The sequence below is a fragment of the Lipophrys pholis genome (genome assembly GCF_963383615.2).
Source record: "Lipophrys pholis genome assembly, chromosome: 13".
Taxonomy (NCBI): Eukaryota; Metazoa; Chordata; class Actinopteri; order Blenniiformes; family Blenniidae; genus Lipophrys; species Lipophrys pholis.
In genome coordinates this window covers 24,981,274-24,993,744 of record NC_137632.1, presented here as the reverse complement: position 1 = coordinate 24,993,744, position 12,471 = coordinate 24,981,274, and the positions used below count along the sequence as shown (strand labels likewise).

Genomic DNA, 12,471 nt, shown 5'->3' with positions numbered 1-12,471 from the left:
ATCATGTCTGGCTCCTCCTGGCCTACAGGATCTGACGGCGCTGGCCAAAGAGCTGCGTGCGGTGGACGACGTGCGTCCCCCGAACAAAGTGACGGACTACTCGTCCTCCAGCGAGGACTCGGACACCACCGACGAAGACGACGACGAAGAGGTGGACCAGGAGGCCGGAGAGGAGTCTACATCCGGACCGGAGGACTCCCGAGCCGTGTACGTACACGCCGAGTGGTTAGCTCACCTCACATTGGCAGGATCCCCTGTTCGAGTCTCAGAACATGTGTGAGGTTACGGTTTCACTCTAATGGCGCTTTTCCACTCAAAAACCCGTTGATGATATGACTAGTTTATTTACAAAAAACGAGTCAATATTTGTTACGATTGTTGACATTTTAAAATCTTAACTCTTGGGTAGAATATAAATTTAAAGGAACGATATATTGTTAGACACAGTAAATGTTCAGTTTAAGAAGTGTTTGACAGCCCTGATCTAACCCGCAGAATAACTCGTTTCTCTCCCTTCCTCCTGCAGCTCCTCCCGGCTCAGTAACGGAGAAACGGAGTCGGTGAAGACGATGATCGTACACGATGAAGGTGAAAGCGACGCGGGCTCGACGCCCTGTAAAGACAGCACGCTGATTGTCCGACAGGTACTGCCGGGAACCGGAGTACGCCAAGAACACCTTTCAGTCACCTTCATTTGATTTGTTGGTTCCCCGAATGTGTTGATCCACTCTGTTTGTGCCTCGTTTTCCTCATCTTGTGTTCTTCTCACACAGATTTTAATTTTAATCACATTCGTTTTTACAGGTTTGGTTACACTTTCGATCAATTTAACACCCATTTAAAAGTACAGGATGTGTTGTATATTCATTTAAAACTTAATTATATTAAAATTAACAATTTAAGTAAATGTAAGTACATGTACGTAGTTTTCATCATTAAATGATCAAAAAATGTGAAATAATCTACTCTGAGGTGTATTTCCACCAGATTTTAAAGGAACTAAAAACTTGAATGTGTTAATTGTTTATAAAGATCAGGTTCGGAATCAGAAATGTTCAGCACTGCAGAACACGCCCTGTTTTAACGTTTTTTTTCCGAGGTGTACAAATTACCTGGTACTTGAGTAAAGTTCCGATTATGGTTCCTGCTCCTGATAAATGTTACTTTGATGTTTCCTAGTACTTGGAGAAAGTTTCTCTGATCATTCCTGCTTGGGGAATGTTGGTGCCTGGTTCTAAAAAGAAAAGGCTCCTGTGATGGTTCCTGGTACACTAAGGAAGTTCCTGTGATGGTTTACAGTACTTAGGGAATGTTTCTGTGATCATTCCTGGTGCTTGGGGAAGGTTGGTGCCTGGTACACCGGGGAGGTTTCTGTAAAAGTTCCTGGTACATGGGTAAAGTTCCTGTGATAGTTCCTGGTACTCTATGGAAGTTCCTGGTACATGGGTAAAGTTCCTGTGATAGTTCCTGGTACATGGGTAAAGTTCCTGTGATGGTTCCTGGTACTCTGGGAAAGTTCCTGGTACATGGGTAAAGTTCCTGTGATGGTTCCTGGTACTCTGGGAAAGTTCCTGTTAAGCTTCCTTGAACCCGGGCAAAGTTTCAGTTATGATTCTTTGTACACGGTGTAACTTTTGCTGTAATGGTTTCTAGTACTCTGGTAAAGATATTGTGGTGGTTCTTAGTACTTGGGGAAACTTGCTGTAATGGTTCCTGGCACTCAGAAAGTTCCTGTGGTGGAAATGCAGCTCTAGAAGTCGATCGGATCACATTTCAAGCAGAAAGATGAGAATTAAATTTACAAGCATCAGAGTTTTTGAGCTTAACGGCGTGCTAACGGGCGTTTCCTGTGGGCCTGTAGAATAGCCACTGTAGACTGTCCTTCACTGTAGCGAACACCTTCCCTCCTCCGGAGCTCCTCAGGATCACGTGTAGACCCTCAGCTGTCTACCCCTCTTTTTACTTCCAGAGTGCAGGTGACAGCAGAAAGCGTTCGGGTCCCGGCCCGGGGCAAACGCAGACCCCCGTCCTGCTGGCGGGCTTCGCCCCCGGCCCCGGCTCGCCATCGGGCCCGGGCCACGTTCACCACACCCCCAGCCCCCACCACCATCATCACCACCACCACCATCAACCGCACCACCACCACCATCACCCCCCCACTCCGCACTCGGACAGGAACGGCTTTGCCGGCCGCATCCACCACCTCCCCGACCTGATCCAGCAGAGCCACCACTCCTCCCCCTCCTCCACCGCATCCAACTCCCCCTCATCCTCCAGCCTCGCCAGCCCCTCCTCCATGTCCCCCCAGAGCCCCCTGGACAAGCTTGGCATCCTCGCAGAGGTATGTCACCCAGCTTCAGGGTCGTCCGGAGTCATGTCACCTAGAGCAGGAGCAGCTAGATCGTCGTAGTGGAGTGACTTTGAGTGTGTGGGAGCCCGGTTCGAATCCCTTTACAAGCCTGCCGTGTCAAATGTGGTGAAACCTGTAAAAACAAAACATTAGAAGCTGAATGGACTCTTCTTCTTGGTCACACTATTTTACTCCACAGATGGAGCACAGTGCCCTCGACAGGCCACCACTGGAACTGTGACTCCTCTGCGCCTTCTCACCATTTCTATTTCCTCCCTCAAACCTTCTGCGCCTTAAACTTATCAGCCACAACATTATGACCAGTGGTGGGACTCCGTTAAAAAATATTAATCTTGTTAAATATATTTTAATCAATTATTTTAACCTCTGAAAGTATTTCAGAGCAAAGTTTTTATTGTAAATCAGTGAATATGTTAACACAAGAAATTATGTTCATACATTTATTTTAAATTAAAAATTGTTTAAATAATGAGCATTAGCTTGCAGTTACATGTTTAGCATCGCTATGAAAACAGGTTAGAGTCTGGGGGAAAATTTTATTACAGTAATCCAAGGCAAGAGGATACAGCATTTTACATTTTTTTTAAATAAAGTTTGACAGAGTTGTGTTTTTAGTATTGTTTTATTCTCGTGGTCTGGGCAGCTCAGTGGGTGAGGCAGCAAGTCAACGTTTTGTCCTCAGAGTTGATGTTGGACGAGCTTGAGGAGGATTTGGGTTTTCTCTTATCAAAAGTGGTCTGAGGAACTCGGAGGTCAGATTTTCAGGAGTCTGGTGGAGTCCATACCTCGGTGGTTTAGAAACAATCACTGAGACAATATTACTCACGTGGTCTTAATGTTGTGGCTGATTGATGTAGCAGGTTTCCCTTTTTTTCTTTTTGTCCCGACGTCGCTCTTTTTGCTCAAAGAAATGTTCTTCAGTGGAGAAATTCACTTAAAGTTCACAAACTTTTCAATCAACATTTAAAATCTCATGATTTTCTTCCTTAATGTCGCTATTTCCAGCAAACAAAATGTGACAGTAGATCATAACACACAGGGCAGTTAGGAGGCCCACGGCAAGTATTACTCTTGTTAGATTTTTTTATTTATTTTTTAAACCCTTTTGTGTTCAGCATCTGTATGTTTATACCTTCTTCTTTTTTTTTGTCCCTTTTCATCATTACCTCGACGTGTTTTCACCCTGTGATCGACTGCATGTGTATCTGTGTCGTCGGTGCTCAGTCGTCTCCGCCTGAGAATGTTTTGTCCGCAGCGTCGCCGTTTAACCTGCTGACGTTCTCTCTGCAGAGCCAGTCTAGTAACAACATGCAGAAACACAAGTCCTCCTCCTCCTTCACTCCCTTCATCGACCCTCGCCTCCTCCAGGTCTCTCCATCCACCGGCAGCGCCCTCAACAATGTCGGTAAGTTCACTCGCCATTTGTTATTTACACTTTATAGCTGGAGAGTTGTCAAACAAATCTTTTCTGTGATTTATTGGACGATCATACTGCAGAAATCGCCTGAATAATTACCATATTTACCAGAATATAAGTCAAACTTCTTTAATAGTTTGGCTGTAGGAACTATGTGTGACCACTAGGTGGTACTTGCTTTTCGTTATAATAATCTGTATTCATACATCATACACACACTGTAAATATATATATAAATATAACTGTACCTATAGTAAAAAAAATTGTCAAAGGAGTAAAATATAAGCAAGAAAGTATTTTTGAATGATTGCAACATTTATAAAAAACAGGATTATAAAATACTCTATTTTCCAGACAAATGAGTCAAACTTATTTTCAGTTGTTAAGCTGGTACGAAGCGACTTATATATTAGAATATATCGGTACATTCTATCTGGGGCCACTAGATGTCACTATATGACAACAGAAAGCTGCTACAGTACCTCAGAAAAACCTCCAGTACTCCTGTAATAGATTGCTCAATTATCATCTAATCATTTATTTAAACTCAGATTGTAGAGAGGATTTCATAAAGTGATGAAAACTTCCAGTGCAGTTTTAATCGCATAGCGAATATTAGCAACAATTCAATTTGTTCAGTTTCCTGTTTTCACAGCAAACTGAGGAGCTGAGTGTTTTTCTAACTCCTACCGTTTGACCGACCCTCACCCCGCCCGGTGACCTCCACATCCTGCACCGTCCCACCTTAAGCCCTTCCCTTTGACCTTTTAGGCTACGCTAACGACGCCCGGCTGGCGGAGGCGCTGAGAGCCGACCCGTCGCGGAAAGGCTCGGTGGTCAACGTGAACCCGGTCAACACCCGCCCCCAGAGCGACACGCCCGAGATCCGCAAGTACAAGAAGAGGTTCAACTCGGAGATCCTCTGTGCTGCGCTCTGGGGTGAGGAGTCGCACGTTTACCGAGTCAACACTCGACACAGGGTGCCCTCGTTTCCGCTGTGTGGCGAGTTTACATGTTCTACCTGTGCTTCACAGATTTTAAAAACAGACATTTGAATTTGACTCTGAAATAAACTGTTGGTGTGAAAGAGTCGGACAGAGTGACGTACAAAGTTACATGATATAAATTTTTTTATGTGCCGGGTAGGTTTGTTTTGATGGATTTTATGTATTTTTGACTCTATCCACTTGTTTTGATTTAATGGATTATTTCATTTTATTATATTTGTTTAATTTATATTTTGACAAATAGATATTAAAAAGATTACTAAATATATATTTGTAATATTCTTTAATGTATATTCATTTTACACATTAAGGATTTTAATTCAGTTGAATTAAATTCAGCTTAAGCTGTGGCTACACCTTTTCACCACCAGGTGGCAGCTAAAGCTTTAATAGTGTGTGTGTGTGTGTGTGTGTGTGTGTGTGTGTGTGTGTGTGTGTGTGTGTGTGTGTGTGTGTGTGTGTGTGTGTGTGTGTGTGTGTGTGTGTGTGTGTGTGTGTGTGTGTGTGTGTGTGTGTGTGTGTGTGTGTGTGTGTGTGTGTGTGTGTGTGTGTGTGTGTGTGTGTGTGTGTGTGTGTGTGTGTGTGTGTGTGTGTCAGGAGTCAACCTGTTGGTGGGGACGGAGAGCGGTCTGATGCTGTTGGATCGCAGCGGTCAGGGAAAAGTTTACCCTCTGATCAACCGGAGGCGCTTCCAGCAGATGGACGTGCTGGAGGGACTTAACGTGCTGGTCACAATTTCAGGTACACACACACACACACGCAACCCAAAGTGCAACAAAACGTGTTTTCATCATGTGAAAATCCAGTTTTAGAGGTTTGATCGGCCTCTACTCCTCGGACAGGCTTTTATTTCACATCACGTAGTTCGGCCAGACTTTTGAACGTATCCTAGTAAATCTCAAATGAAAAAACGGGATTGTTAATCGTAGTAAAAGTGCTGTCACTAGAAGCTTTCAATCTTTTAAATCCTCAATAAATAACCTGCGGTCGTCCCACCTCTTTCATTTCTTCTTATTTAACTTTAGCTTAACTACAGTAACACTGATTTATTTATTTTTTTTCTTTATTAAGACGAGGCAAACACACCAAATGTTATCGGTGCTAAAGAAGCCTGCTGCATGCAACAACGATACAGTCTAATCTAATATAAGAGAAATATCAGCCTGCAGAGGAAGGTATTTCTCGTCTTTCTTTCCCGCCACTTTCTGGTTTCTATTGCAGAAATATTCGATGCGTTTGAATTCAAAGTTTGTCAGATTGAAAGTGCCCTCGCTGCCTCACTTCTCTTTCTCAACGTCGCACGCTCGAGTGTCACAACAGATATTTTGAGGTGAACGGATGTGGAGCAAAGCTCCGCCGGCAGAGTCATGTCTGGTCATCTTTGTGTGTGTGTGTGTGTGTGTGTGTGTGTGTGTGTGTGTGTGTGTGTGTGTGTGTGTGTGTGTGTGTGTGTGTGTGTGTGTGTGTGTGTGTGTGTGTGTGTGTGTGTGTGTGTGTGTGTGTGTGTGTGTGTGTGTGTGTGTGTGTGTGTGTGTGTGTGTGTGTGTGTGTGTGTGTGTGTGTGTGTGTGTGTGTGTGTGTGTGTGTGTGCTAAAGTAACGCACACACTCGAGGTTTCCATGATGGAAGAAAAGGCCGCAGAGTTGCACACGTGTTCGACGTAAAAACGCTTAATGCAACTCCAGTCACTTGTTGTAATCGGATTACCAGGAGACGGCATAAACACTGGCACATGAGATTTTCCACGGCGTTTTCAGAGCTGAGAGTTCAGGAGGTTTTGTTTTTAGGAATGAAAAAGAGGATTTTTGTCAATTTAGATGGACACATCAATAAAAACACGTTTTTATTGACCAGGTACTAAGGTCAGGATACTGCATGAGTGGTACAGTTACAGTTCCTTGGATACAACGCGGAGGAGGTCTGACCATCATTCTGTAGAAATGTTGTGCATCACATTGTATGTAAAGAAGCTTTTAGTACAACGACCTGACCGCTAAGCGACACAAGCTGATGGTAAAATTTGCGATCAGTGTTACTGCGGAAGTGACGGGTTCTTCCTTTGTTCGGATGAACTTCAGGTAAAAAGAACAAGCTCCGTGTGTACTACCTGTCCTGGCTGAGGAACAAAATCCTGCACAATGACCCCGAGGTGGAGAAGAAGCAGGGCTGGACCACCGTGGGAGACCTGGAGGGCTGCGTCCACTACAAAGTTGGTAAGTCGTCATCCGACTGCAGGATTATGGACGCAGATGCTGGGAGAGGAGAGGAGAACGTCCCGGGTAGCGTCCCGGCGAACGTGTTGGGGAATGTTTAGCGTATCGTCTCAGGGAACGTCCCAGGTAGCGTTTCGGGGAACGTCCAGGGTAGCATTTTGGAGAACGTCTTAGGTAGCGTCTCGAGGAACGTTTACAGTATCGTCTAGGGTAGCGTCTCGTTTAAAGTCTAGGATAGTGTCTCGAGTAGCATCTCAAGTAATATCTAGTGGAACATAGCATGTTGTAGGTCTCTCCCAGTTGCAAAACACCTGAACGCAATAAGAGCTCGTTATTGGGCTTTTTTTACAAGCTTGATTGAGGTGAGCTGAAGCTGGAAGAGATCAGAACGTGCAGGACACCGACCTTCAAGGCCCGGAATTGAGGACCCCGGGTCTAGCATCTAGGGTAGCATCTCAGGGAACGTCTAGAGTAATATCTGGGTAACATCTTGGTTGTGGCTGTTTTTTAATCCACAATAAAAAAGTAAATAAAAATAAAAAAAAGCCGTTATATTATTGGTTGTTACGATGCCTCAGAACTGCTGGAAAAAGGGAAGGTTTTTTTTTTGAGTCGGGTTCTCCATCCAGACTGAAACATGGAGAAGTATCTGTGATGGAAATACATTGAAACATGGTATTTTTCTGTACGTTCGTTTATTTCATCATTTTAGTTCAACTCTATGATGGGCTACAAAGGCGTCCTCGTTTCCCACTATAAAAATGCTGATAAACACACTAATCCCTCGATTAGGAAAGAAATGCTGTGAAGACCCAAACCCGATGTCTCACTGTGTGAAAACTCAAAATGTCCTCGGACATTTTAGCAGAGACGGAAACTTCCTCTTGGAAACTCCTGTTCAGTTCATCTGCTGAGGAAACTAATTTCCTCTCCAGGATTTCTAGACATTCATTCACGCTGCACTCGTGGACCGCTGAGGAACTTCCAACAATGCAGAGTGAAAAAATGAGGGTTCGAGACACAGTTCGAATTTTTCAATCGGTCTTTACTTCTACAGAATGAATCAGACAAAAAAAGAGTAATGTAGCAAAAAGTCTCACAAAGTTAAGAAAATAAAGCTTAAAAAAGGTTAAAAACTTAGTTAAAATTAACATCAAGGTAAACAACTAAAACTGCAAAAAATAATTCAACACAAGAAAAATATTGAGGCTTTCAAAGAAATTAAAATAAAAAGATTAAAAACACATATTAGATTTAGCCATTCATCTGAACTGATTATAGTTTGTTTTAAAAGGATCTGAAAGGTCGGACTTTAAGAGAAAAGACTCATCATTTATGCCAAATTTAGATTTATTTGTTTTAAAAGTGACATATTTATTAATTTCCTGTTCGGATCCAATAAAATGGGCTGAAAGGCTTCATCGCTCCAGTCAAACAAAACAGAAACGAGACACTTTCCAAAAGATCGTTGTCTGAAGCACGTAATCTGTAACGTGATCCACTTTCCCTCCTGGATTCCAGCTGTGCTCTTTTATTCTGATGTTTTTGTGCGTTTCTTTTTCTGTCCCCAGTGAAATACGAGAGGATTAAGTTTTTGGTTCTGGCCTTGAAGAACTCTGTCGAAGTTTACGCCTGGGCTCCCAAACCATACCACAAGTTCATGGCCTTTAAGGTAAGAACCTGCGGAGAAACTCAACCTTCCCTGTGGACCTCCGTGACGGTCATGTAGGAACCGTACGGCACTACGCCGATGACACGCCGCTTTCCTCTTGGGTGTTTTTCACCTCTGGAATTTCAGGAGAAGGAAACTTTTCTTTAGTTTTCTTTCTCTTGTCCCTCAGTCTTTTGGTGACCTGGTGCACAAACCCCTGCTAGTCGATCTCACTGTGGAGGAGGGCCAGAGGTTAAAGGTCATCTACGGCTCCTGCTCAGGCTTCCACGCCGTGGACGTGGACTCCGGGGCGGTCTACGACATCTACCTGCCCACTCACGTAAGACCACACCACACACGTGTTTACTGTGGAATACTAGTGACAATCTAATCCACAGTGCTGCAATTTTAACACTTTTCAACATTTTCAACAAATTCACGCCGTATTTATAATTCAGAGTGATGATAACACGGCTTCAAAACATAAAACAAAATTATATGAATATGTAAAAACTAAATGTATGAAAACAAACGAGCAAAGTATATATAAAATATATAAAGATATATATAAAAACATATACAAAATACATAAAAATATATTTAAATAAAAAAAAGTAAAATATATTACAATAATACAAAATGTATGTCAAAAAACAAACAAACTATATATTTAAAAGATATAAAAAATGAATACATATATCTAAAATATATATATTTTTAAACTAAATATATGTAGAGTTTTGCTATCTTTACCTAAACGTTTCATCGTCTTCTCCCTAAAAATGAAGCTTAAATCATGTTTAATTGATTAAATGGAAAAAAAGTGCTGACATGTGTGCGTGTGCCGTTTCCCTCCAGATCCAAACCAACATCCAGTCTCACGCCATCATCATCCTGCCCAACACGGACGGCATCGAGCTGCTGGTGTGCTACGAGGACGAGGGCGTCTACGTCAACACGTACGGACGCATCACCAAGGACGTGGTGCTGCAGTGGGGGGAGATGCCCACCTCAGTGGGTGAGTCGGGGGAGGGGCGATGCCCACCTCAGTGGGTGAAAATGCAGCTGATGCAGGCAAACAGTCAATTATGTGACCACCAAATATGTTGGTTTGTAAAATAAAAGTATGAAAATCTTCATGTACGGCAGGGGGTGTCAAACATAAAGCCCGTGGGCCAAAACCGACCCGCTAGAGGCTCTAATCTGCCCGTCAAACCACCAAATTTTACAGATATTTTACATTGATTGAGACCCGAGCTGAGACGTCGGTGAAGTTTAAATTTAAAGGTTGTTGCGCCACTATTTTAGCGGTCCAGCCAACTCAAGATTTATTTCATTTATTCATTTAGTTCACTTTTCAGAGACCATGTACAAAAACATTAATCCTTAAGAAAAGATTTTAGCCATAGCTAGTTTCCATCTGCTGTCACACAACATAACAATACACATTTACAAATATAACATACAGTAAAACATTATAACATTAGCAGTAAGCATTAAAATGTAGCACCTCCTTTCATAAAAGAATTCCTGCAGATATTAAAAGCACATTATACAGAAAACACAACGAGAAGGAACACATTATAATACACATTATAAATATAACCTACAACACCTGGATTCCTAAAATTCATACAAAATACTGAAATACATTATACAACAATACAATGGACGATTAAAATTCTCTCTCTCTCTCTCTCTCTCTCTCTCTCCCTCTCTCCCCCCCCTCCCTCCCTCTCCTTCTCTCTCCAGCCTACATCCGTTCCAACCAGATCATGGGCTGGGGGGAGAAGGCCATCGAGATCCGCTCGGTGGAGACGGGACATCTAGACGGAGTGTTTATGCACAAGCGAGCCCAGAGACTCAAGTTCCTCTGTGAGAGAAACGACAAGGTGAGAGACCGACTCTCACTCCGCAGCTCACCACTTCTTTCTTATTTACCAAGACTAGTAATGTAACTAATAGTTTTTAAGGAATAACTCATTTCAGGTGACTCACACCACACCAGGCTCTTCAGCTTCTCGGTGGTTCCGTGAAAAAAGATTAATGAAAGTTTGTTTGTTTTTTATCTTTTTGCCCGTGTGAAAGAGGTAAAGAAGACAAAATGGAAAGAATTGCCTGAAAACTTACTAAAATGACTAAAACCTCAAGAAACATGTCAAACCGACAGAACTGCTGAAATTTGTATTTTAAAAAAAAAGGTCTCTTTTACACAGAAATATTTCACGTAAAAATGCATTGTTTTTGCGTTTACACGGAAACGTTGAAAACGACGTCTCTCGCCACGGAAACGGCAGAAATGCTGACAACGATTTAGTTAGCATGTCAGGCCACTAGTGGGTGCTGTCAGCTTTTCAGTAAAGTTGATGATTGGATGATTTTCAAAAGGTTTAGTTTTCCTCTGTTTCCTCGGAGTCGGAGCATTTTCAAAAAGTTCCACCTCGGAAGCCACTTTACAAAAGTTGTGGTTTCAGCCACTCCGAGCACCGTCGTCGTGTAAACGCACACCCAACATGTTGTCGTGTAAACGAGGCCTAAACACGATCGAGTTACAATGACTTGTTCAACTGAAAGTGGTTAAAAACAATTAAAATTGCTTCAAAACTGCAAAAAAAATAAAAAAAGATGAAATGACTGAAATAGCTTAAACAATATAAAACAAGATAATACAAAAAACTAAATTGGTTAAAACAACTTAAGACACTAGAAACAATAACAAAAAATAAAGTACAAGTGGTCAAAAGCGGTGAAACTTTGGTCATGAAAGTCCTGAAACATTTTCATCTTCTTTCTGGAGGAAGTGGTCAGATTGTCTCTTTTCAGGGTGAAGTTTGTTCTCAGGTCTTCAGCTGCGGAAGTTTCTCTTCCTCTTCGTCTGGCTTTTGCAGACCGGCTAGTTTTTATTTCTTATTATTCCCTCTTTGTGTGGGCGCGCGTTCTTTTTTTCTCTCATACTGGAAGTGACGTACTCTGAATATTAAAGACGCTGAATATAAAATCGAAAATTTCATTTTCACAAAAGAGGCGGAAGTCGAGTTTTGCTTCATGAAGTTTGCAGAATTTCTCGGGGGGACCGTCTCTCAGACCTGATTCCAGCTTTTATCTGGACCAATGTGGTCACTGATCACATTTTATTTATTTATTTCTAAGTTGAAATCCGTCTCGTCTCTATAAAAGCTCTTCCTCCGGCTCCGTGTCGTCCTCAGGTGTTCTTCGCCTCGGTCCGGTCCGGAGGATCCAGCCAGGTCTACTTCATGACTCTGGGCCGAAGCAACCTGCTGAGCTGGTAGAGGTCCAGAGCTCCGCCCCCTCCCCCTCCCCCTCCCCCTCCCCCTCCCCCTCCCCCTCCTCCTCCTCATCTTCCCCCCCTCACTAACACTGGATCTCAGAACCTGCCGTCGACGTCCCGCCGGATCGAACAAACCCACCGGATGAAATCAAATGTGAAAAAAAAAAAAGGAAGAGAGAAATCAAGATGGAGGCTTTGAGGTTTTGTCGTCCTGCGTCGTCGCCGGGCTCGAGGTCGTCTAGCTTCTTCTTACTACTGCTACTACCTTGTGCGGGAGCCCCCCTCCCCCCCCAAACCTCCGGGGGAGGGGTTGTATAAATGCTCCAGTAGTGTGTGTACATGTACTTCTGTTTGGTCCGAGTACTGCTGACGGAGGAGCGGGCAAGAGTTTAAAGCTGGACTCTGCGGACGGAGGAGGAGCGATGGATCACACACGGAGGGAGGACGACGCAGACGGATCTCACTATAGTATTTTTTTGAATCATTGCTATTATTATTATTATTATTATTATTATTATTATTA

General features: G+C 43.0%; 1 protein-coding gene across 4 annotated transcripts in view; it reads left to right on the top strand.

Moving 5' to 3' along the window:
• The window catches only part of LOC308118776 (mitogen-activated protein kinase kinase kinase kinase 4-like), an 82,280-nt gene extending 70,175 nt beyond the window's left edge, over positions 1-12,105 (top strand). For 3 of the 4 annotated variants that reach the window (XM_080478324.1, XM_080478323.1, XM_080478326.1), the window contains 12 exons: positions 29-207; positions 527-644; positions 1,970-2,341; positions 3,662-3,776; positions 4,560-4,727; positions 5,393-5,536; positions 6,874-7,008; positions 8,580-8,680; positions 8,850-8,999; positions 9,518-9,677; positions 10,412-10,551; positions 11,866-12,105. In XM_080478324.1, the coding sequence (XP_080334450.1) occupies positions 29-207; positions 527-644; positions 1,970-2,341; positions 3,662-3,776; positions 4,560-4,727; positions 5,393-5,536; positions 6,874-7,008; positions 8,580-8,680; positions 8,850-8,999; positions 9,518-9,677; positions 10,412-10,551; positions 11,866-11,949 (1,866 nt within the window). In that variant the 3' untranslated portion in view covers positions 11,950-12,105. The remainder of the gene's footprint in view (positions 1-28; positions 208-526; positions 645-1,969; positions 2,342-3,661; positions 3,777-4,559; positions 4,728-5,392; positions 5,537-6,873; positions 7,009-8,579; positions 8,681-8,849; positions 9,000-9,517; positions 9,678-10,411; positions 10,552-11,865) is intronic. The other variant, XM_080478325.1, reaches the window with a different exon arrangement.
• Positions 12,106-12,471: the final 366 nt, after the last annotated feature.